A 25,248-nucleotide genomic window follows, 5' to 3' on the forward strand; every position below is an offset into this window, starting at 1 on the left:
CTGAAATGGAAAAGGAAGAGTGACAGCCCTTGTCCAAACCCCACATCTCCTCTGAGGAGATTCCTCCTCAACTCTTGCTGCCCCAGATGATCCTACAATGCAGACATTTTCCAGCCCTTTACTTGTGGCAGCTGCTGTGACAGGCCCTGAGGTAGGAAGGGAGAGAGGAGATGGGTTCTGTCCCCAAGAGCCTCATCCAGCTAACGACGAAAGCAAGGGTTACAATGTAATCAATCCCTCCTGCTGTGACAGAGGAGGTGACACCTGAGGATGGTGGCAGGGAAGACCCCTCAGGAGCTGACATTTGAGGTGGTATTGAAGGATTTCCAGAAATAGACCAGATGAGATGAAAAGGAAAGTGAGGCTAAGAAGAGGGAACAGTAAGAAGAAACGGTCTGGACACAGAAGGATGCCCTCATGTTTGGGGTCAGCCAGAAATCCACGGTGAGTGGACGAGAGGTATGTGCAGGGAGGAAGAGACGCCAGGAGTGAGAAGGGAGAGGCAGGGTGGGAGAAACTACCTATGGCCACTATTCTCCCAAGAAGAACTCAAGAGTCAGAGAGATCCCACTAATATTTTATATCCCAAGGTGTTTAGAATTAGCCATAAAAATTACCTCTCCTGAGTCTTCATTTTCTGCTACGCAATATGCTAAGCGCTTTATTTGCATTTCCCACTTGTTTTCTTTTGTGAGGAACATTGCCCCTGAGCTAACATCTGTGCCAATCCTCCTCTACTTCATGTGGGATGCCACCACAGCGTGGCTTCACCAGCAGCGTTATGTCCACACCCGGGATCCGAACCTGTGAGCCCCTGGCTGCAGAGCGCACAAACTTAACCACTAAGCCATCAGGCCAGCTCTGTGTTTCCCACTTCAACCCCCAGGGGAACCCTATCAGGGCGTGATCCTCTTCACAGCTGAGGAAGCTGAGGTCGCAGATGAAGTCCTTTTCCCACGTTCGCCCCGCTGGGGAATTGGCGGAAGGAGGTTTGCACGCAGCCCGTCTGATCCCAAGTCCGCGCGCACAGTCTCTGCAGAGACCACCTCCCGCCCGGCGGAGGGAGGCCGTCCCGTCCTTGTTCCAGCAGCGTTTCTCGAAGGAGCCCAGGCACAGCTGACACACAAGCCAGCCGCCGCTGTGGTCAGGAAAGGCAGGACGCTTCCTCACAACAACAAACAAGTTCTTAAAGCCTCTGGAAGCTCCCTCTCAACAGTGGAAACCCCCGGACCTTTGAAGGGAGAGTGAGAGTGAGTCCCCTCCAAACCTAGGACGACCCGGAAATCCCGCTGACTGTCGGCAGCCGGGGCACAGGGGGCCTACCGGGCTGTACATCCACCGTCTGGAAGGTGAGTGTTTGTTTTTGAAAAGGAAAAGGACTTCACAGCTTCTGCTCCTACGGGGATGGATCCTTAATAACTCAACTAACCCAGATTTATTTTTCATGAGATTTGTACTTATTTCCCAGGGAGATTACTTTTTAACATTTCCTTATAAGTAATTTCCTTAAAGAAAAGATGCAGTGAAATATTCGGGACCGAGAGCTATTGTGTAAAGAGATTTCGTGCTTCAGTGAGAGTCGGCTACACTCAGGCTCACGGTCAACATTGAAACACAACAGGTGTGAATTATCACTCACTCATGCTCTCACGTGTCTTCCTGATTAATTGGGGCAACACGTCCTAGGATTCGCTGTTTTTTCTTCCCGACATCGCCGTTCATTCTTTTTTTTTTTTTTGAGGAAGATTAGCCCTGAGCTAACGACTGCTAATCCTCCTCTTTTTGCTGAGGAAGACTGGCCCTGAGCTAACATCGTGCCCATCTTCCTCTACTTTATGTGTGGGACGCCTACCACAGCATGGCGTTTGCCAAGCGGTGCCATGTCCACACCCGGAATCCGAACCAGTGTACCCCAGGCCGCCAAGAAGCGGAAGGTGCGCACTTAATCGCTGCACCACCGGGCGGCCCTCACCCTTCATTCTTGAAGCAAGATAGTCATAAAGAAATCCTCAAAACCACCGTGGAAATTCCACTCATGTGACCAACTTACCCCCGCAGGTTGCTTGGGAGATCTGCAGCCCTGGCGGATGCAAAGGCCCTGTGGCTGCCCTTCCTTCCTGTCCTTTATCCAAAGCTTCGGATGGATGGAATCGCTGAAGTGCACAGGTCTTGGTGAAACTGAGGAGGCTCAGGTTTGTTCCGGGACCGTCGTGTGTGGGGCTGTTTGCTTTTCCCTCTGTCTTCCTGCCTTTGCCCTTGCTGCCAGGAAACACCTGGCCGCTGGCTTTTCAGCGTCAGAAACTGCTCTTTCTTTAAGTCCTGTTTAGACTCAGCGCAGACTCTGAAGGGCTGCGCCTCTGTAAGCACCAGAGGAGGGAGAGGTTGTGTTCCTGCTAAAGCGTTCAGGGCCCTGGTGAGCACAGGGAGGGGGTGTTTGGGGTGTGGCTTCCCGGGCAGGATCTCTGAGCGAACGCCCCCGCCCCCACCCCTGGCAGCCACACAGCCAGACTATCGGGGACCACGTGAACAGCCCCAAGGGAAAAACGATCTCAAAGGAAATCGAGTAATATCGCAATGTTTGACTGTTTCCTGTGTGCTGCTCACTGTACCGGGGCCTTAATTGCACTGCCTCCTTCACTCCCCAGAATAACACCTGGAGAGGACTCCTGTTATTCTTATCTCGTGAATGGTTTAAGTCATCTGCCACGGCCACCAACAGGAAGTGATGGAGCTAGGACCCACAAACGAAAGTGCAGTCAATGCTGCGTTTGGTCATCTGTTTGGTCTCTTTCATTCACTGCTAAACTGAGTCACTGAAGGAGGAAGGAGACAGATGAGGTGTGATAGAAAGCTTTCTCAGGTACTCAGTTACCACTTTCTTTTCTAAATTTAGAAAGTCTCCTCCCCATCCCTTCCCCCAGCCCCTGCCTCCCATAGACACAAAGGCCTAGAATGTCTGGGATAACTTTTATTGATTCACATTTTGTTTTTATGAAGATTAGTTAAAAAATGTTCCATGTCTGACAAATATAAATCACTTCATGGCTTTATGAATTCCAAATCTCCCTGTACAACCTCGTACATCTTCCCAAATGTCATATTTTACATTCTGACTTCAGATTTAAATGTACTGTGTTGAATAATCATGAAACTCAGTGTTATCTAACGGGCTGCCTGAAAAATGTATATTCTTGCAATTAAGAATGTATTACAGATTAATCTTCAGTTAAATGGATGTACAATCTCCCTGTTCGAGGGCACACAATACATAACTTTAAATTTGAGCAGATACCCTCTTGGTTCTGACCAATTATCTCTGCTTTCCTTCTTCATAAATGAAGAAACCGAGTCAGGAACATGAGCTTTCCCACATGCTCAGTCAACGTAAAGTGCTCAGTCCGGTCCTGGACATACACTATGTGCTCAAAAGGTTAGCTATTGATGTCATCATAATGAAGCTGGCAGCATAATTCCTCTTAGGGTGAGGATCTCAATGATTTTTCTTGCTGTTGTTTGAATACCTAAATGGGTCACTTGGACGGGGAAACATAGATCCCAGCACCTGGCGTTAAAGTCTTGCAAGACAAAGGTGGGGCTGACGGTTCTGCCACAGAAGATGAGAGAAGGGGTGAGGAGTCTGCAGATGTGGAGAACAGGGGAGATGAAAGAGGGGGCTCAAGAAGGGTTGGGGCAGGCACTCAGGGGCAGGTCTGACCAATGGGAGCTCCCGGGTGGCGGGGAGGGTCAAGGGCTTAAGAAGGGTACCCAGTGTTGGGTTTTATCCTAATCGCTCTGCCATGTCAGGCTATAAGTGCCCCTCCTCCATTCCCAACAAACCTCTAAGCCAGCCCCATTGTGCAGCTTGAATGAGGACTGCGTGGATGTTCCAGTCAGCTGGATCCCATTCTCAGAAAAGCAGAGGTTTGATCTGAGAGTGCCAATTCTCCTGTCAGAAATTCTGGGGTATAAAATCAGGCTGCCCAAGTAACAGGGACCAGAGGGATGGCCCCTGAAGGTTGTTAATTGTCGTTAGAGGAAAATCCTCAAAATGCTAAAACCATGAGTTTCACACAAATATAATATGAACATGTGTCAAAGGTTTTACTTAACTCTTTAATTAAAGAGAGAACCAACAACGTGTTCCATTGATTCAAATGAGAATCTGAGGAACAAACATATAACCAGTCGTGAATGCCGAAATGAAGTTGCTGGTAGATGAAAAATTGAGAAAATTTGCTATTAGTACCTGTTAGGTATGGAGATGAATTTATTAATAGATTAATACCTATGGGCACTAAAGTGTCATGTTTGAAATCCTCTTTTCTACAGGGCAGAAATCAGTTGCATGTCTATATGAAAAAAATTATCTGCTTTTCTATGGATAAGAGTCTTCGCATTACTATCAGTTTTCTACCATTTATAAATGCTAAACCCTTTGAGATCTGCCCAACAACCCCAGTGTCCCACTGAAAGGTCATCTCTTGCCGTTTCAAGCTCTTTCACAGTTTCTTCTGACAATTTTAATCCAGACATGGGGATGAGCCTCCTCGTGAGGTGGTTCTGAGGATTACAGGTGTGTCTGCATTGCCCGGCGCTGAGTGGGTGCTCCATCTATGACGGCTGTTATCATAAAGAAGTCATGGCAGGATGAGAGTTGACTTCAGGGGCCGTCCATGAATGGACACCGTTATAAGATAGTCACTGTTTGGTAGCAAACGGCTCTCCCGTTGCAGACTTGGTCACTTAGATGATGGGGTAGGCACTCCCCCATCTGCCGTTTAGAACTTTAGGTCTACCTGCCACTGTCATCACCCACTTGGCTGGGGAACTGGTCCAGATTTTCCTCTTGATGGCACAGCAGTCAGCCCTAAGAGCCTAAGAGAAGTGCCAAATTTCATACTCTTTTATAAATTTCTTCAATAAATTAAATACTGTCATCAACATTTTTATTCAGCATTCATAAATGCAATTCATTACTGTCAGAATAAAGCTTTTAGAAGCAAACACGAAAGTAGATGATAATAGAGGCAGATTTGCAGCTGCCTGAACAAATAGATCCCAGAAGTGCCCATTAACAGCCAGTGTCCATCTCAGCGGAGCTCTCTAGTGGTACAAGCAAGGGCTTGTCCACGCACCTTTCCTGATCAACCTTAGTTCTCAAAGATTGCAATAAAGGTATTTTTGCAGCTGACATAAAACATTGAAAGATGATAAATATGATGGACGACACTCAAGGTTCAAAATTATTTCTGTTGCAGATGAAAACCAAAAAGCTGAGATGTAGAAAGGATAAATATAAGGTCTTGAGCTGGGTTCAATAATCAATTCACAAACACGGGCTGGGGAGGCCATCAGGGCAGCAGTTTGTGTAGAAGGATGAGCAGGTTTCAGGTAATCCTGCTAACGGAATACTCAACATGAATCTATTGTGTGATGCAGCCACTAAAAGAATTTATGTAAATTAAGCTTCATAAATAGAAGTAGAGACAATGTCTGGATCACAGGAGGTAACAGTCTGTGTCAGGAAAAACCACAGTTCATGTATGGGGTTCAGTTAGGGTGTCAGATTTTAAGAAGGGCTTGGAGGAATCTGAGAAAATCCAGAAGAGGCTGGACGGTGGACGGGATGGTCTGAAAATCAATTTACATGAGGAACATCTGAAAGAAGTGGGAGTGCTGAGTTCTGAGAGGCACATTCCAAGTGGTGACCTTCTTTCTTTTCAAAGACTTAAGAGGCTGTTACAGAGAGTAAAATGATGTGTTCAGTGTTTTTCCAAAGAGAAGACCCTGCACCAACGCACAGAAGGAACAGTGAGGCACATCCTGTTTGCCTAACACTGAATGCTGGTTAAAGATGTCATCGGACATGACGTGAAATAGTGAGCTTTTGTCTCTGGAGATATCCAGCAGAGAGTGGATGACCCCTGGAGGGGAGGTGAGAGAAGGGCTCTTACGTGGATGGGAGGATGGGTAAGATGCTGACCACGGGTCCAGTCCCATTCTGAGACTATACAGTCACTGAGTAAATCAACGTAATAGAATCAGTCGTGAGGGCCTAGCTGATTCTATATAATAGAATATAAATCAGTGCGTCCCCACGAGGGGAGACCCTGCGAAGACACAGGAGGGAGAAGACAGCCCAACTACAAGCCAAGGACAGAGCCCTTAGAAGAAGCCAACCCTGCTGGAACCTTGATCTTGGTCTCCTCGGCTCCGGAACTGTGAGAAATGTCTGTTGTGTGAGCCACCCCGTCCGTGGTGCTTTGTTATGGCAGCCCTCGCAAACCAGCACAGGCCAGTCCACCTCCTCCAGCCGAAGTGGTCTGGACGAAGTGTATCCGCCTCAGCCAGAAAATACTCCTAGCTAGACAGGGTCCTGACCGGATTAATAAAAAGCCACTTGCCTCACGACTCAAGACCAACTGTGCTGATCCAGCAATTCCACTTCCGGGCGTTTATCTAAAAGAAGCAAGACCACTAACTTGAAAAAATATTGCACCCCCCCCCCCCCATATATTGCAGCATTATTTACAATAGCCAAGACATGGAAACAACTAGATGCCCATCGGTGGATGAATGGATAAAGAAAATGTGGTATATATATACTGGCATATCTATACATATATGTATATATATACACACACAGACACAATGGAATATTATTCAGCCATAAAAAGGCAGGAAATCTTATCATTTGCGATGACATGGATGAGCGGTCACAGGGTGACCTCTGGATGTCTGCCCCCTGACAAGGGTGCTGAGCCTCCTCCTGGGTGGAGGTGGGTAGGGAGGCAGCCCAGTGTGGACACAGAGTTCCAGACCCTTCTCACTGGACCTGCAGGTCCTGGGGACTCCAGATTCCCCAAGGGGCTGAGGCACCCCAACTAATCTTGCTGTGACATTGATATCGAACCTGAAGTGGGTTTGCTCACCTGTTGCACAGCAAGCCAATCTTTGACACCAGGGGTAGTGGAAGAAAGTAGGAATTTTAGTTTTGCACAGTGCTGAGCAAGGAGAGAGGGCAGTTAATGCTGAAATCCTAAACTCCCCGTAAAGCTAAAAGGAAGGGTTTTTATTTGGGGTTTTAGGTAGGGGAGGGGGAGCATATGGCCTTGCTGGTCAGAGCTTTCCCACCAGCCTGTCTTTCGCCTTGAGACTACTTGTAGAGTGGAGGGAGCCCATGACCTTGCTGGTCAGCAGCTTTCCCACCAGCCTGTATCTCTTTGTGGGGAGGAGATAGTCAATCCAGGTGCTTGTCCTTGGCAGTGTCTCTCTCCATGGAGAATAGTGGATTCTGGAGCCAGGAAGCCAGAGAGTAAGCCAGGAATGAGTGTTTTGGTTTTAACCCCATATATACTGGGTTTAATGTGGGGAAACTGATATCAGGGTCGGTATGAACATCACCCTTGCGTTGTTATACAGCAAACAGCAGCAGAGAGCGATCCCACACACTGAGCTCACCACCAGTGGGCCCAGTCAAGGGTTATTCCATCAGTGACCTTAGTCTCCAACTGCCACAGTGTTTTTTGAGCCTCCTGTATGTGTCTTTATTCTCATTCTGAGCACCCACAGAAAGTAAAACCATTGAGTGAAATGTATAATTTTTTGCTCTGTTTAAAAAGAGATGTGCCTTAAACATCCTTATTTTCAACGAAAATCAAGTCCCTTGTTTTCACTATTTATAAAAGGGAACAGTAATTGACAGGAATCAGTTGGAGCCACTTCAAAAGTGCCTGACACTTTCTCCTTCCCATTTTCATGTGATGAAAGCAAGCAGAGGTTGCACTATGAGTCATGAGAGAGAAGCTCAGACACGGGTGTGTTATGAACATCTGGCACCTAACTAGATTTTGCTCTTGCAATTACTTGACACAAACCACACTTTACAAAAATCTGAGACCAGAATAAACTTTTTTTTTTTTGGCTCTGAGCTTTTCTCCTTTAAATCGAATTTCCGTGAATCCTCTCAGATCAGCCGCTATCCCCAAGCCCAGAAAAATTCCAGAAGCAGCCCACCGTGCCTGCCTCTGCCCGATCTACTGGGATCTCTCAGAAACCATCCCTAGACTGAGAAATCAAAGCCACTCTTCTGGACGCCCGCAGCTACGATAACTGGGAGGGTGTTCCATTCCTAGCTTGGCTGAGAAGGGCCCCGCGCTCCTGCCTAGGCGCGTCTCCCGGATGCAGCCATCCGACAGGTGCAAGGACGGCAGGACCAAGCGTCTGGCCCCATCCCTCAGCGCGGGCCCGGGGTTTGACAGTTCAGATCTATGCACTGTGTGTCAAGCCATGCTGTGGCAGGAGTCCCACATATAAAATAGAGGAAGATGGGCATGGATGTTGGCTCAGGGCTAATCTTCTACAGCAAAAAGAGGAGGGTTGGCAACAGATGTTAGCTCAGGGCCAATCTTCCTCAAGAAAAAAGAAAAAGAAAAGAAAAAGTCTTGGGGTTCTGACTTTTGAGCTGTGAACATTAGTCTAAGAACAAAGCTTTGGTGACACTGAAATTTCTGTCACCTTCACTCCAGGTTTCCTCTTAAGTCTTCATATTTTTAGCCCCATCTCCTCCCTCACTTTTACAGCTGTCCCATTCATTCTGTCTATCTTTGTCAGCTCAGGCTGCTATGACGGAGTACCATATACCAGGTGGCTTAGACAATAAACATTAGTTTCTCACTGTTCTGGAGGCTGGGGAGTCCAGGATCAAGGCACCAGCATATCTTGTGTGTAGTGAGGACCCTCCTCCTGGTTTGCAGACAGCTGTCTTCTCCTTGTGTCCTCACATGGCAGAGAGCAGTGAGTGACAGCAAGGATTCCTGTGTCTACTGAAAACCCCATCGCAGAGTTCACTCTCATGACCTAACTCCTTCCCACAGGCCCCATCTCATAATGTGTTCATGTTGAGGATTTGAACATATGAATGATGGAGGGACATCAACATTCCGTCCATAACACCATCCATCCATTCCGTATTTAAGTTGCTACTGGTGCCAGGCACTGTGCTGGTTATTTAAAACGCACAGCAGACCCATTTGGTGATATTCTGTGACTCAGACTCTGAGACTGTCCTGATGTCTGGCATGTGAGTCTGCACCACTGGCCTTTCTTTCACCAGATCAAACAGACTTCTAAGACAGTAACCAGGGGCTACGTGCGGGCTGTCTTTCTGGGGAGTAAGGGGTCGCCTCCCCAGACGACTCTGGTTCAGGATGTCTGAGGGGCCCATGAATGTGCATCTAGCATTCTCTGGTTACTAAGTTTACATAACCTGGTGGTTTCCTGGCAACTCAAGTTAGATAACCTCAATTTGAGAAGTCATTTTCACATCCCAGCCTGGCAGAAGGACCAGCAGTTTGTCCTGGGTGGAGCCTACTCTGTGCACAGCACGTCACCTGAACTCAGGGAGGGTGACTCACACAGCTGCTGTGAGAACTCCAGAGGGGCCCGTGCTATGGAAGTGTGTGTGCGTGCTCGTGCACACGTGTGTCACATGACCACGTTATCTTCTTATCTGGGCCAACATTTCCTGCAAGTCACCGAGTGAGGGTGTTTGAGGTCCCAGGCCCAAGCCTCAGCCTTGGGCAGAACCTTGAATCCACATGAAGACACAGAGACCACTGGTAAAGATAAGTCCATTGTCAACATGAAAGATGGTACAAATGTGCTTTGGTTTCTAACTGTTTATTTCCCATCTGAGTTAAAAGACAACTACAGAAGTGAGAATTATATACCTGTTTGATGGGTTTATAATGTACAAGATGTAACTTGCATGACAATTACGGCACAAAGAGGGAAGGGAATAGAGTTATACTGGAGCAAAGTCGGTGTTAATCTGAACTAGGTTGTTTTAGGTTAAGATGCCAATTGTAATCCCCAGGGCAACTAGTTAAGAAAATAATTCAAAAGAATACAGAAAACAAAACAAAAAAACCCCCAAGGAAATGAAAATAGTTAGGATGCAAGTGGCTTATTGTGTGTCAGAGCTGTGAAATATAAAAGATGAAAGATAGGAATTGGAAAAAAATATATCTTTGTTTTGAAAGCCTTCAAACCCTTATCAGTGGACAGAAGAATTTCATGTGAGGATACAAATGTCAGGACTGTGGTCTGAGAGGACGGGGCTATGTTTCTGTTTTATGAGATCGTTAAGGGTGAAGGTGGAGCAGATTGAGATTTGCACATTGCAGGTCAATTTACTGAATATTGAAGGAGATGGCCCCCTGGTGACCACCTTAAGTGCTGTACCGGCATTAAATCAGGTAAATTAACGTACGTGAAGTGCTTAGAAGGGCATCTGACACATGGTAGATGCCCAGTAAATGCTAGTTAGGATTATTATTTCTAGTCCCACTTCTTAATTTCACAGGTAAAAATCTAGGGTCCCCAGAAATGGAGGAGCCTCCCCAAGATGAGCAGGAGTGCCACCAGCTGGAGCCTGAATCTCTACGACCTAGCAGCCAAGCGCTCATTACATGTGATTCCTCCCCGTCCACACTTCTTTCATGGGGTCGGCTCCACCTACATCGCTGGAAGGGGCAGCCCCAGACCCAGGTGACCCCGCCCCTGTCCAGTACTGGTGGAACCCGTCCTGAACACCTGGCCCAAGCTGAGCCAATCACACACACTCTCCCAGGAATATGAAACATAGACTTGAGAAACAAACGGAATCAGTGAGAAGACGGAGAGCCAGGTGGGCTCCAGGGCTCCATGTAAGGGGACGATGGGGCAGAAAAGCTGTTCTGCAGAGGGGACAAATGGAGCAGTTGTGGGGGGTGGGGGGAGGAGAGAATAGTGTACACACAGCCCTGAGAGAGGGAGAGAGTGAAGACAAGAGCTGCCTGACGACTTTCTCGTCTCAGATGGCTGCCCTGACCACCTCCTTGGCTTTCCACTTGGGGTTCTTGGCACGGACTTCTGTTCCTTGCAGCTGAGTGATCCAGGGTCCTGGTAGTTTAATCTCTGTGCATTGCAAACAACAGAAATGACTTCAACTTTGCTTGAGGAAGAAGAGCCACTGTGCTTCCTCATGTGAGACGTCTCCCAGGCAGGGCAGAGGGCTGCTGGGCCTTAAGGAGGGCCTGGACCCGAGAGGAGACAGCCCTCGGCAACCAGGGCAGCAGGACTCCAGTTGCTGCTTCTCCCGATAGGACCAGGTGGTCTTGCATCTCCACCTCTCTCTGCACACACAATTTGTGCTGCTCTCGAGTCTGGGGTTTTCTGCCCTCCACGTGCGGAGCCTGAGTCTACCTCACGTCAACCGCAGTGCTGCACAGAAACTGGGACCAGAGAATCTCGGTCCCAGGAGAGAGATTCTGATGAGTCCAGCTTGGTCCTCTGCTCCCCAGGTCCAGTTACTGAGGTGCAGAGATCATGAGGTACAGACATGGCAGTGGGCACTGCATCCCCTCACCCCGTGGAGGATGGAGAGAAAGGCAGCTGTAGGGAGCTGGGGAAAGTCCTGAAAAGTGGTCTTCTAGATCGACTAAGGGGATGCCCAGTGTCTGCTTGAACACTTCTATTAATTTCTATTTCAAATTGAAGAAACACTTATAAAAAGCTCTGCGCTGGGACTTCCGGGAACTGTTCTGAGTTCTGCACAAACACTGACTCATTTACTCACGACAACCGAATGCAGCATATACTATTACCGTCCCTATTCATAGTGGCTGGGGATGCAGTTCTTCACACGTCAAAGCTATTCCATCTTGGGCAACTCTTACTATTCATTAGAGCATTTTTTAAAATATTGAGTTATAATCTGCTTTGTAGCGTCCATGTATTTGTCCTTGTTCATTTTCTTGGGGTCTCTGAGAGCAAACTATACCTTCTTCCAAGTGACAGTCCTTGAAATATTTAAAAACTGTCCCTAAGTCTCTCATGCAACTCAGTCTGCTAAATACAGCACGGTCAAGAGCCCCAGCAGTAGCACCAGGCCAACACCCACAGGCTGGGGGACCTTGGGGCAAGCTGCCTACCGTCTTTAAGCCCCAGATTGCTCAGCTGTAACACAGAAAAAATTTGTAACCTTACTTGCCATGGGGTGGTGAGGATGAAGGGAAATCAAGCATTTGGAGCACCTGGCACGATGATGACAAGCACATGGTACAGGCTCCATACCTGTTGGCTATCGATCTTCTCTTGGCCCATTGAGCTATCACATCATGAAGATTTAGATCTTGATTCTCTCGTCTAACACTTACTTATTCCACCTGGCTTTGTATCATCTGTAAATTGACAAACTTGCTTTTTGTTTTCATCAAAAAAATCAATTTAAAATATGGAGCACGAGGGCACCAGCCCAGTGGCATAGTGGTTAAGGTTGCATGCTCTGTTCCATGGCCCAGGGTTCACAGGTTCAATCCCGGGCGTGGACCTGTACACTGCTCATCAAGCCATGCTGTGCTGGCTTCCATATACAAAATAGAGGAAGATTGGCATGGATGTTAGCTCAGGGACAATCTTCCTCAAAAAAAAAAAAAAAAACCCAAAACAGGACCATGAGAAGTCCAAGGAGAGAGCTAGGGGGCACTTCATTAAAGGCCCACCCCAAGGTTGATATTGATTCATTAATTTGAGCCCTTTGGCTGTGATTATCAGGTTATTAATTCACCCAGGTGTCCTTCCCCAGCCAGATCCCTCCATCTTCTCTGCAAACAGATCCTGAGAGGTCGTCAAGTGGCGTGGAGTTGAGGCACAGTGTATTCTCATAGTGGCCACTTACAACACCAATTAAAATTATGACTACTGTGTGCCGGACAGAAAAACAAGGTCAACAGCCCGAAGCCTGGATCCTGACTCTTCATCTTGTGGTGAGTCACTTGTTCTCTCTGGGTTTTCTTTTTCCTCTTTGCTTGTGAAACTGAGAAACTGGGCTGAAAGTTCTCTTGAGCACCTTCATGTAAAAGCTTTGTCAAATGTAAAGTGCTGTTTCAGTGTGAATGAGAACTTTGGTTTCATGCTTGGAATAAATTTCATCTTTAAATGATGAGCCATCATGAGGAAGTACCATACATAACTTTTTTTATTTTCACCATCCAAAGTCTAGTTTTCATCCGTCACCATCCAAATGTCCCCCTTGATCCCTTTCCCTGCCCCCCTCCCCGAAGCTGGTAACCACCAGTCTGTTCTTTGCATCTATGTGTTTGTTTGTTTTTGTTTTAATCTCTCACATAAGCGTGGAATCATACAGTGTTTGTCTTTCTCCATCTGACTTATTTCACTTAGCATAATACCCTCAAGGTCCATCTGTGTTGTCACAAATGGCCAGACTTCATCTTTTTTATGGCTGAGTAGTATTTCATTGTGTATGCCTACCACATCTTCATCAGGTCTTTTAACATTGTTTTTCCTCTCAGGCACGTGACCTTCCTTATTTAAACTTTACCTTACATATATAAAATACATTTTGCCACTTGCAATTAGAGGAAAGACAAAATAAGGATTCCCCCTGAGGTGGTGGGAGCTGGCTCCTAGCTGCCTGGCTGGGTCTGGATTCTGGCAGCACTGGCTGCCCAGACCTCTCTGTCTTTTGGCTTCCTGGGCTGTAACAGAAGGACTGACGAGTCTGGACCTCACAGGGTGATCGTGAAAGGTAGTGAGCAAATGTGTGTAAAGTGCTGGCACTGTACCTGTGACAGGATAAAGTCTCAGTGAATGTGGACAGTTTGTTACTTTAAAAAAATTAACACTCCTACATGGAAAATTTAGAAATGGACCTACCATCCTGATGAGCACTGTTTTTTGTCAGAGTTCTCCAAATAGGCCCTTAAAAGCTATTTCTAGAATCTTATCCAGGATTGTTTTCAGGTACAAATTTTGCAAAGTCTACCTTTTGAAATTTAGAACGTCTTTTGTCCATTTCTGTTGTCTGGCCCCCTCTGAGAATGTCTGTAGTCTTCTAGTGGTGCTGGAACAAATTACCACAAACTTAGTAGCTTAAAACAATGCAAATTTATTATCTTACAGTTCTGTAGATTAAGCGTCACATTTTAAAGTTTTTTTAAAAAAAATATTGCTAAAATATCCTCCAGACCTAATGGTCAATTACCCCATAAGCAGGAAATAATGCTCTAGCAAAGGCACACCCCCATCCCTGTTTTATCTACAATTGGATTGCATGTAGGATGTCCCTGAAAGTCATAGTTTCCCTTGGCTCTCCTGAGTTGATATGAGAGTGAACCGAGATTTGGGACACGAGCAGTGGAAGGAAGATGTTTTCTTTTTTTAAAGATTTTATTTTTTCCTTTTTCTCCCCAAAGCCCCCCAGTACATAGTTGTATATTCTTCGTTGTGGGTCCTTCTAGTTGTGGCATGTGGGACGCTGCCTCAGCGTGGTCTGACGAGCAGTGCCATGTCCGCGCCCAGGATTCGAACCAACGAAACACTGGGCCGCTTGCAGCGGAGCGCGCGAACTTAACCACTCGGCCACGGGGCCAGCCCCGGAAGGAAGATGTTTTCTAATGGCAGCATCTGAGCTGAGTGCTGCTCTTCCACGACAGCCCTCCAGGAAACAGGGGGAGTGGAAAAAATATTGGAGCCACATCCAAGGAAGTATCCAGTGTTTTCAAGAGATATGGCATAAATGGACCCATGCACCCAGTCTCTTTTGATAGGTTCAAAAGAGGAAATTCCATGATCAGAAATGTAATTGTTCTCATAGAGGACATGGCAGTCAGAACTGGCAATGTTGGGAGAATGGCTATAGGAACTGCAAAGGTTTCCATAAACTTGGAACAATAGATGAGATTGATTTTGGCCAGATTAATTTTGTTGAGGGTCAGTTGGGTCATTAAGGCTATTACAGTTTTTACTTAATTTCCACCATTCTTCTGACTTTTGATCTACACCCCAAGGGGTGCCATTAAGGGGAGTATATCAGCTTCCCACTTGCCAGTTCCATTATTTTGGGAGTGTTCCCACCATAGACACATCAAGAGATGTAATATCATAATGGTTTTCTGAATCCCAGCGAGGTGTGAATTCACAGTCAACAGAACCATAGAGAAGGGTGAAGTTACAAATATCAAGTGGGAAATAACCCAGAGTTTTTGTAGTGCTACTGATATTTTCAGTACACAAGGAAAGATTATGAGATGTACCCAAATTCTGGTGAGAGAGAGACTGCCCAGTGAAATGAGGTAATCATATCTGGGGCTTGTTTTCCAGAGGGCAGCCGATAGTTGGTTTTAAAAATGCCATAGAAAATCCTACATCTTTTCTGGTTAGATTCCTCCAACCTTCTAAGGATCCAGGCCATGCTATCAGTTCAGGAATATTGCGGGTGTGGTTTGTCCTGGCGCATACGCAGCCATTGGTAAGACTGGCACTCAGGGAGTTTCTGTAGAGTCGGGATGAAAGGGTGAGATAAAGTGGTCAAAGTGGACTGTAGTTTATCATCACAAGCACCAGTAAGGCAGCTCTCATCCACATCCCAGGCATTTTGTTGCTAATTAATTGATGATTTCGTGAAATGATTTTAGATGGTTATTATGAAAGGAATATTAGAAGTAAAACTCTTACGATAAGGTTTTACCCTATTTTTACATGCAATTTAGAGGAGGTTAAAATAAGGAGTGAGGAATTGAGGTGATAAAGACAAAGGGGCAATAGTTAAACAATATTAGAAAGGCAATCTAAAACACAAGGAAGCTGACCTGCGTCACACAAGAGTACGGGAATTGCTAGTGTGCTCTGGACTACGATCATTGCAGCCATTGTGAAGGAGGTATATGATTTGTGCATTATGAGGGTTTGGATGGGGAAGATATAAGATTGGAAATACAGGCCTGGTCCTGTGTCTTGAGATTCCCAGCCTACATCAGATGTCACCTGCTTCTCATTCAGGTGATTGTTGTTTTAGGGCAAGTTTTGATAAATTTAATTTAAGATCACCAACAGGTTGAGAAGTCCAGTGAGGGGTGGTAGGTGTGGGGAGCCTTTTCAAAATGAGAAACGTGAATCAATGAGTCAATATCTTTTATCTTCGAAGCATGAAGATTAGTCAGCAATATCTCATATGGTTCCTTCGGTGAGGCTGCACGGAGTCCTTCTGAAAGTATCTTTTTTCAATAAGCCAAGAGTTTCGGCAGCTCTGTGCCAGAAACAGGATGGAAACCAAATACATATTTCTCATTATAAGTCACCATATTACAACCATCAACTGGGTGAGCGAGGCCTGAAATCCAAAATCAAGGTGTGGGCAGGGTCCGTTCTTTCCGTGGGCTCTCCTACCTCCTGCAGTGGCCCATAGTCCCTGGAGCTTGTTGGCTGGCAGGTGCAGCGCTTCAATCTCTGCTTCCACTGTCGCGTGAGTGTCTTCTGCTTGTGTACCTCCATCTTCACAGTGTCTTCAAACAGTGCACGTCTGTGTCTGTGTCCACATTGCCCCCTCTTCTAAGGACACCAGTCATGCTGGATTCGGCTCTCTTTCTGTTCCATTGGTCTAGTCTTTCTCTACCCCCACCAGAATGTCAGTGTTCTGATTACCATAACTTAAAATAAGTTTAATATCAAGTAGTGCGAGTCTAAGTGCAATCACTGAAATTTTATATATTTAGATGTGTACCCACCACTAGATCAGGATAAGAGTATTCTCACCACTGCAGAGGCTCCTCACTCCCTTTTCACTCAAACCTCCCTCCTCAGAGACAACCACTGTATTCTGCCTTGTGCTGCCGTGAACTAGGCTTGCCTGTTCTTGAGCTTCCTCCAGGTGGAATAGCACGGTATAAGTCTGTAGAGGCATCCATGTTGTTACATGTCACAGTAGTTTCTTTTGTGTAATGCTCTGTGGCATTCAGCTGCACAGAACTATAACTGATGTGGCCATTCACCGGCTGATGGACACAGGCGGTTTTCCAGTTTGGGGCAGTGATGAATAAAGCTGCCATGAACATTCTTGAATACGTCTTTTAGTGGACACGTGCAGGTGTGCCTATGTCCAGGTGGACCACCAGCAAAAAGAGGCATGACCTGGGGCGAGGTATTAGAAAACATCCTCTTCCTGAAATCCATAAATCCTTGGATGGCTAATGAAAGCAGGCAGAGATGGGGAGCCGGCCTGGTGGCACAGCGGTCAAGTGCGCACGTTCCACTTGGCGGTCCGGGTTCACTGGTTCGGATCTTGGGTTCAGACGTGGCACCGCTTGGCAAGCCAAGCTGTGGTAGGCGTCCCACATATAAAGTAGAGGAAGATGGGCACGGATGTTAGCTTAGGGCCAGCCAGTCTTCCTCAGCAAAAAGAGGAGGATTGGTGACAGATGTTAGCTCAGGGCTAATCCTCCTCAAAAAAAACAACAAAAAACAAAAAAAGGAAGAGACGGTGTGACACACAGTGTCTTGACATTCTCAGTTGCCAGAATGGGGAAGCAGCTGCTGGCAGACACTCAGGAGCTCTGGTGAGCTGAGCTGCACTCTCTGGGCCTGGAACCATGTTCAGAAGAGAAACAAGCATTTGTGCTAGATTCTGGGTCTGCTCATCTTGGGCCCACCCCTTGCCAAGTGTCTCCTGATTTGAGACACTTCCTGTCAACCCTTTCGCCTTGTCATTTAGTTTTGGCCAATCTTCTCTCTCCTCTGTCACATCAGCAAAAGCCATGTCAGGAAATGCCAGTGGTGACAAAGGAGGAAGTTATCCTGGGCACACAAACTCTCTTTTTCTCAGGTTCTGATCCTCCTGGTGGCGGGAAGTGGGGAGGTTTGTCCAGAGGAGGAAGACGGTGTGAGGATACATTTTCACTCCTTAACTCTCACACACCCTTCCCTGGGCCTGCCCTGCCTGCCCCCTCTGTCCAGCTCAGCTGTGGGCACCGACATTCATCAGCAGGTAAGTCCTGCCCTGAGCCTGTCGGGCATATAGCCCTTCAGCAGCAGGCCAGGTGGCCAGAAAGAAGCCGGCTCAGTCAGCAACCCCCAGGGGTCCATGGCAGCCCAGGCCTCACAGAATCTTCACCATTGAGACCCAGCTTCTAAAACTGTTCTTCTGCCTTTTTTCCCTGCTCACCAATTCCCTTGGCTACTGGGAATGCAGCCTCACCCCCAGCCTGCTTGGGTGGGGCGGGTAAGCCCTTGTCAGTCACCTTCCACCAGGGGTTAACGCCAGACCCTGTGCCTGCAGCTGTGTGGATGGGATCCCCTTCCCTGTGAACAGAGCTGCACCCGCCGTGCTAGGCTGAGCCCCACCCAAGTCTAGGTAGATACAGAGCCTGGGTCCCTGCTGCCACCACACCACTCATAGCAGAAGCCCTTTTTGGGCAGTGGTCCTTGTTTGACTCAGTCATATTTGCCAAGCCTGTGGGGACACTAGGATGTGGTAAGTTAACTTTTCACTGCACGGCCCAGTCGTAAAACCAAACATTGGTTAAGGTGCTAAACCGGTGGAATCATTTCCTACATCAGTAACATCGCTCCTCATTGAATCACAGATAGAGAAGGTCATTTTTCTCGTGAGAGGGAATCTTAACTTTGGACTCCACAGGGAGCCCAGGAATGTAACTTAACCCCAGAGCTGCCAGCTTTTCTAAAGTGCTATCTGAAATTTCTGAGGCCTGCCTGGGTCAGCATGGAGAGGACACCATGGGGATGACGAAAGCAGTGGGAGCAAGAAATGAATTCTTAGTGCTAGGGCGGTGACGGAAAAAGAGGACTAGCTGGGGAAGCATATCACGGCTCCCTCCCCCTCTGTCTCTGTGTCTCAGTCTCTCTGTGTGTTTTTGTCTCTCTGTCTCTCTCTCTAAGTGTGAGTAGTGTGTCTGAATCCCATTAGAAAAAAATGTATACTGTATTTATACTTTAATTCATCATTCAGTATATCCTTGACAAGAGAGAATGATTAGTTTGTCAAGACATTAATGAGAACTGAAACCTCTACAAAAAAATTTTGAAACATTTTTTTGCTGAAATGTAACATCCCTACAGTAAAGTATAACCAACTTTCTTTTCTTTTTTTCTTTTAAGATTTTATTTTTTTCCTTTTTCTCCCCAAAGCCCCCCAGTACATAGTTGTATATTCTTCGTTGTGGGTCCTTCTAATTGTGGCATGTGGGACGCTGCCTCAGCGTGGTTTGATGAGCAGTGCCATGTCCACGCCCAGGATTCGAACCAACGAAACACTGGGCCGCCTGCAGCGGAGCGCGCGAACTTAACCACTCCGCCACGGGGCCAGCCCCAACAAACTTTAATGGTTAGCTTGACGTATTTTTAAAAATGAAGTCCTCTTGAATAATCAACTTTCAGGTCAAGTTATAGATCATTATCCAAGGTATCCACTCTTCTGACTCCTATTACCAAAGAGAGTTTTGTCTGTTTTTGAAATTTCTATAAGTGCAATCATAGAGTATATATTCTTTTGTGTTTGTCATTTCCCTCTCAACATCCTCTCTGTAAGAGTCATTCAGGTTTTGTGTAGCAGTTTATTCTTTATCGATTTCTATATAGTGTTCCATTTGTAAATATATCACTTTATTCATCCTTTCTACTCTGCCAGGTGTCATAAGACACATTGACATGTTCTGACATCTAGTCAGTCAGCATAGCTGACTTGTGGTTTCTCTGTAGCAATAATTTATCTGTACACGAAAGTGAGTGTGAGCACACAGATATATCTCATTAAACCAAAAGTGTTCCTAACTATTCTTCCTCTTAATTGAATAAAACAATGTCAGCAGTGGCTCCAGTTCCACCTGCCACAAAGGGAAGTCTGATGGAAAGAGGGTCAGAGTAAAACAGGCTGTCCTCATGATTGTCAGCAAATATCCTACTTTTGCAAATTTCTCAAAATGACCCTGTCAGCACATTGCGAGGCCCCTTCTAGGGCAGGAGAGGAGCTCGTGCAAGTGAAGGGTCCTGGAGCTGAGCTTCACCAGCTTCCTGGAAAACCCACCTCTGAGTAGAAGATTGCATATCAGATTGGCAGCCAGACTGTCAACAAGAGTCCAGTTCTGTGACCGAAATTTGGTCTAACATCACCTTCTCATGGTCCAGAGAAGAAGCTTCAGATGATAGGTCGGCTGTTACAACACCAGAAAAGTTGGTGAGCTAAATCATGCTATCATCAGAGAGCAAGATTTTCACCAAAAGTCTGGGGAAACCTGGGATAGATCCCAACAAGATGACTCTCCACCTGAAGCCTTCTAGATCTCAGCCCCTGCCCCACAGGGGAGTAGATTCTGGGTCCGCCTGTCCCCTCACTGCACTGTTGTGCTGCCTGCACCAGCCTCTGCCACCCGAACAACAGAGCAATCTCCATCCCTGCAGTGAAAGTGTGTGGTCTCCATGTAGAGATGGAGCAGTGGACAAGGGCTTGAGTGAAACCGTGGCTCGCCTCTCCCCAGTCCTCATCAGACTATGTCCTCCCCGAGAGCCGGAGGCCAGCCTGCCCCTCACCTGCCCTGGTACCAGATCTTCTCCTACATTTCATAACGATGATGCCAATTAGGACTGAGACAATTAGGACTAAGCAGATGACGATTGATGCGATGATCCCTGGATTTATCCACATGGATGAAGACTGGTGGGTGTCTGGGGTCTTTAATGGTGGTTCTAAATAAAGAAAAAAGCAAAGCTCTGTCAAACTTAAGAATACACATACCTTCTTCACACCTATGTTCCCAGGCAGCACATGTCCCCCCACATATTTACTGACACATTAGGTGACAGCCACTCTACCAGGTCCTGAGGGATAAAGATGAACCGGGGTTGTTCCCTGTCCTCAAGGAGCTCATGCTTGGACTGAGGGAGACAGTAAATGTCCATCTATCAGCATATGCGGTGACATGTTCACTGTCGGTAGGCCTTTTTGAGGATGACAGAATTGGGGGTGCTTAGGTCTATCTGGGAGGGTGGTGACGGCTTTAAAAGAAGGGGCATTTTACCTCGTTAAGAAATAACTAAAACAGAGGAAGAAGCAAAGGCCTGGAAGTGCAATGATGCAGAGATTTGGGGACCATCTAGCAACCAGGGCATTGGTTAATGGGGGAGGGGGCTGCTGTTTCGAGGGAGGGGGGATGGGAAAGGAGGATGGTGGGAAGTCCTAGGGCAGTCACTGACTCTCCAGACAGGAAGTCCACCGGAAATCAATCACTCGATCGATCATCCTTCCAGTTTTCAAACACGCACACAGACTCACATCCACGCGGGGAGGCAGTAGGCCTTACAGAGAGCTACCCCATCCTCTGCCCCTGCTCAGTTACCTGTAGGCTCTGGCACTTTCTCCCAGTGTTCTAAGAATTCCCTCAGCCAGTGACTGCAGTCTCCTGCTGAGAGCTTCCTGAAATGCTCTGCCAGGTCCTGGTTGTTCTCCCACTCCTCCTGGATCCCTCTGACTCCGGGATCAATGACTGTCCAGTTCATGCTCTTTGTGTCAAAGACGGCTGTCTGTCCATTGATGCTGAACTGCCAGGACGCACCAGTGCATCGTTCTGCTTCCCGCTGACAACACAGCTTGGCCTGCAGGGTGGGAAGACCTGCAACCCCCCCATACACAAAGACATCATCCTGGGCTCTTGAGAGCTTGACCATCTCCCAGGAGGTCAAGTGTGTCTGTGCACATTGAGGGGCCTGTATTCTTTCCTCCGTGACCTGCCCTTTCTTGCCCATTAGGTCACCTTGTCTCTGAGGCTGGACCCCTGTTCAGCTCTGTTAGCCCAGCCCCTTCCCTGCGTGTGCTCTGCTCCTCCCTCTCCTGCCGACTGTCCCCATCTCCCCTCCCCCTTCCCATACTTACCCCTGGTCCTGTTCTTCTCCAGTCTGATGACAGGCAGGACCATCCTGAGCTCTTGCCCCACTTCTCCCAGCGTTTGCGTCGTCTGTCCAGGCAATGGTGGCGTTTACCTTCTCCCCCAGGAGACCCAAAGCTCTGACCTTTTTGCTGTCACTGTCATACTGAAGGAAAGGCTTTCTATCCACTGAGCCCTGGACTTCACACCAGGGTTGTCCAGGTCTGGCCTGAGGTTTGACAGTGAGGTTGAGGCAAAGAGAGTGAGCATCTGTGAGAGAAAGATGCAGGTGTGGCCCTGGGGCTCCCTCTGAAGGGCCTCGCTGCAGCGGGAGGAGTCCCCATCCCAGCCCCCTCCATCCTCTGGATCCTTGTCCTGTCTCCCCTTTACCTGGCTGAGGTTTAGGAAAATACTTTGATGTAAAATGCGTGGTACCATGGACTCCTCAGGTGCACGTACTGTTACCAGGAGGATTCATGTGACAAATATTTTTAACAACATCTACCAAATTGTGAAGTACAAAATATACACGACAGTTTTCTCCTCCTGGGACTTAAAATAAGCTGAACAGACAGGACTTTCAACAGAAAGGGAAAAAAGACACCATGGAACACATGCCAAATTCCTGGTGGGTTCTGGGGACTCAGGAAAGGCTTCCTGGAGCAGAAGGTGGGACCTGGCAGGAGAGGGATAGCTGCCACATGCGAGCACAGTATCAGGTGGGGAGCCTGCGGCCGGGGTCCACCCCCAGAACTGGGTGTGAGGAACACCTGGGAGCCACTCCAGCTAAACCACACCCTCCCCGTGGTGAGAGCACATAGACAGGCGCTCACCTGCTGAAACCTGGTTGAAACTCCTCCCCATCTTCCCTCCTCCCCCTCCCAGGCAGGTCTGGAGATCCCAGGACACTCACCATGGCCCAGAGTCTGCCAGGCTTCTATCAGCAGCAGAGTCTTCCAAAGAAGACGTGCAGTGTGAGATGGCAGCGACATTTTAGGAGAGTAACTCGCAAAAGTAGCCAGGCGTGTTTATAAACGTTCACCAGTGGGCCCTGCCGGGCGTGTTCGCTCCAGGACAACTGAGGACAACCTGCTGAAATCCAGTGGGAAGAACAATTATAGCAAAGGAATATTTTGCAAGTAATCAAAATGCAGTTACTTATTTAAAAAAAATAAAAGATGTGACGTAAACAAACTTCACTTTAAATAGCCTCTCCTCTTCCCTACCCCGTGTCAAAAACCTCTTCTGGTGAGAGCAAGGCTGCTGGACGGGAAGCGAGCTCCTCTGCCCACTTCCTACCATCTACCTTCCTGTCCCTTCTCCTGCCTCTTTGCCCCCTCCCTCTCCCCCTCCATCATGCCCTGTTCTCTCCCTCCTCCTCTCTCCGCTCCTAACCTCTCAAACTCTTTTCTCTCAAATGATTAAGATTCGCTCTCACCAAGTGCACCGGATGTTAAGCAAGCTCACTGAGGACAGACAGCACCTGCTCTGTCATAAAGACGGGGTGAGCATGGATTCCAACCATCCTGCTGGAGCCGAGGCCTCAAGAAACCCCAGAGGTCATTACTGGTCTCTGTCCACCTGCCGGCTCCCAGACTCCTCCGAGGGCACCGGAGGAGCAAGGTCAGAGCAGAAGGTCTAGGGATTTCTGTCCTCTCCTCATCCAGCGGCAGCCCCTCCCCCGCCCCGCAGCTGGCTCGCAAGTGGCCCCCCGGGCCGGTCGCAGCCTGGTCTCAGGGTCGGGGGGCTTCTGGAGGACGGGCCCGGCCCTGGGTCTTCCTCCCCCGCTCCTCCTCTCCTCACCTTCTCGGGTCGGACGCGGGGGGGCGGGGGGCGCGGTCCTGGACGAGGCCGGTCTGCGGTGGTGGCTGCCCGTCTGTCCCGGTCCCGATGGGGCGGGGGCGCCGAGGACGGTCCCCCGGGCGCCGGGTCAGTTCTCCGCACTAGGGTCGGGGACGCTGACGCACCGAGGAGCGATCGCGGCTGCGGCGAGGGGACCGAGGGACTCGCTGCCTCCCTTTCATCAGATGCTGTTTGCAGATATGGCGGCGTCTGCAGACTTGAACCACAAATGAACTCTCAGTTTAGTCCTCGGGTTCCGGTTTGCAATTACCGCGCGAACGTCGCGGCCCTGCCTCCGCTGCAGCTCGGCGGGGCCCCCTGTCGGGCGGGGCGGCGGTAGCGGGACCCACAGCCGCTGAGCGGAGGTGGCCGGGTGATGCCCCCGCGCTCGAGGACACGTCCGTCCCCGGAGGATCTGGGCCGGGACTCCCTTGGGGCGACGGGAGCAAGGAGAGGGCGCTCTCTGCGCCGGGAGATGCGGGGGACGCACAGGTTCCTTCCTCCTGCCAACCCCGGGGGGACTTCGGGGACCCGGGACTGGAGGAGGGGGACAGGGAAATTACCCACAGAGCGACCTCCCCGTCCGCCCTGCCTTACGTCTAGTACCTCTACCCCGCCCGTGTGTGCCCCCCACTACTCTACTGACACCCTGCCTCCTTACCGTCTCTACGCCCGGTTTCCGCACCCTGTTCTTCCGCACACGCAAACACACGCATTCCCCCTCCCTTGCTGTTTTCGGACCCCCACCCCAACCCTTGTGCCTGCAAGGAGGTGTTTGTCCCTCTGCCCTTTGTAGGAGGGCAGGCCTAAAGAGAGTGTAATTGTGTCCTTGGACAGTCTCTAGGCTGGGTCTCTGAGGAGGTAAAACCGCAGAAATCAGCTCACCCCGTTTAGGCGTGGGCGGGGACTAGCCAGCAGAAGAATGTACCCCAGCAAACCCTGGTGGCAGCACCTGGCAGCCATCATGTCAGTCATTCTTGGGTGGAGTTCCTCGAAAGTCTGGCTAAAATAAGTAATTAAAAAAATTAAATTAAGTAAAAGTACATGACACCAGGCATCCAATTCGTTCTTCTGACTGTCGTTCCCCCTTTTGGGAACAAGATCAATCTGGTTATACATCAAACAAGCCTTGAGATGTTGGCGTTCTCTATGTGTGGAGGGAGGTGAGGACCAGGGTTGTCACTTTCCCCCTCTATCTGTAAGAAAAGCAGCTGGGAAATGTGAGAGCCGGGCGTCCTCCGTCTTTCCGGTCTGTGGGTCTGTGCAGCTGGCAGCTTCCGTCACGAGGGTGGGGGTGCACGGTCGTTCTCACACGGCTGAGGAGGCTGCACGGCTGCTTCACCAACAGCGTGGGTTTCTGTACCGGCTTTGAGCCTGTGCAGCTCGCTCGCCAGATTCGCCTGTTAGACCAGGGAGAGGGGTCCCAAAGTGCCCTCACGTTTCTTTTCGTGAGGAAGCGTCCTGCCTTTCCTGACCACAGCGGCGGCTGGCTTGTGTGTCAGCTGTGCCTGGGCTCCTTCGAGAAACGCTGCTGGAACAAGGACGGGACGGCCTCCCTCCGCCGGGCGGGAGGTGGGCTCTGCAGAGACTGTGCGCGCGGACTTGGGATCACACGGGCTGCGTGCAAACCTCCTTCCGCCAATTCCCCAGCAGGGCGAACGTGGGAAAAGGACTTCATCTGGGAGCCTCAGCT

At 48.6% G+C, this 25,248-nt stretch overlaps 2 protein-coding genes and 1 long non-coding RNA gene across 24 annotated transcripts in view; 1 reads left to right on the forward strand and 2 right to left on the reverse strand.

Annotated features, from left to right (window-relative positions):
- Nucleotides 1-2,188, reverse strand: part of LOC123285086 (UL16-binding protein 1-like) — a 56,133-nt gene extending 53,945 nt beyond the window's left edge. For 19 of the 20 annotated variants that reach the window (XM_070507114.1, XM_070507126.1, XM_070507156.1 and 16 more), the window contains exon 1: nt 2,051-2,188. The gene's annotated coding sequence lies outside the window, so the exon portion shown is untranslated. The remainder of the gene's footprint in view (nt 1-2,050) is intronic. The other variant, XM_070507159.1, reaches the window with a different exon arrangement.
- LOC123285106 (uncharacterized) lies at nt 7-22,734 on the forward strand. 3 transcript variants are annotated; one of them, XR_011502685.1, is made up of 5 exons: nt 7-1,349; nt 2,059-2,192; nt 2,646-2,860; nt 12,629-17,824; nt 22,599-22,734. It is a non-coding gene; the product is annotated as an uncharacterized lncRNA (long non-coding RNA). The 3 variants fall into 3 exon arrangements; XR_011502683.1 differs by lacking the exon at nt 22,599-22,734 and adding an exon at nt 19,662-19,790; XR_006526583.2 differs by lacking the exon at nt 22,599-22,734 and having other exon boundaries at nt 12,629-12,809; nt 17,663-17,800.
- On the reverse strand, nt 19,880-22,766 carry LOC106837208 (retinoic acid early transcript 1E). The gene is given in 6 exon segments (XM_014850623.3): nt 19,880-20,006; nt 20,383-20,538; nt 21,189-21,461; nt 21,722-21,807; nt 21,809-21,983; nt 22,627-22,766. Coding segments are annotated over 6 exon segments (855 nt in total). The 5' UTR covers nt 22,706-22,766; the 3' UTR covers nt 19,880-19,920.
- Nucleotides 22,767-25,248: the final 2,482 nt, after the last annotated feature.

The sequence above is a fragment of the Equus asinus genome, chromosome 1 (genome assembly GCF_041296235.1).
Source record: "Equus asinus isolate D_3611 breed Donkey chromosome 1, EquAss-T2T_v2, whole genome shotgun sequence".
NCBI classification, from domain to species: Eukaryota; Metazoa; Chordata; class Mammalia; order Perissodactyla; family Equidae; genus Equus; species Equus asinus.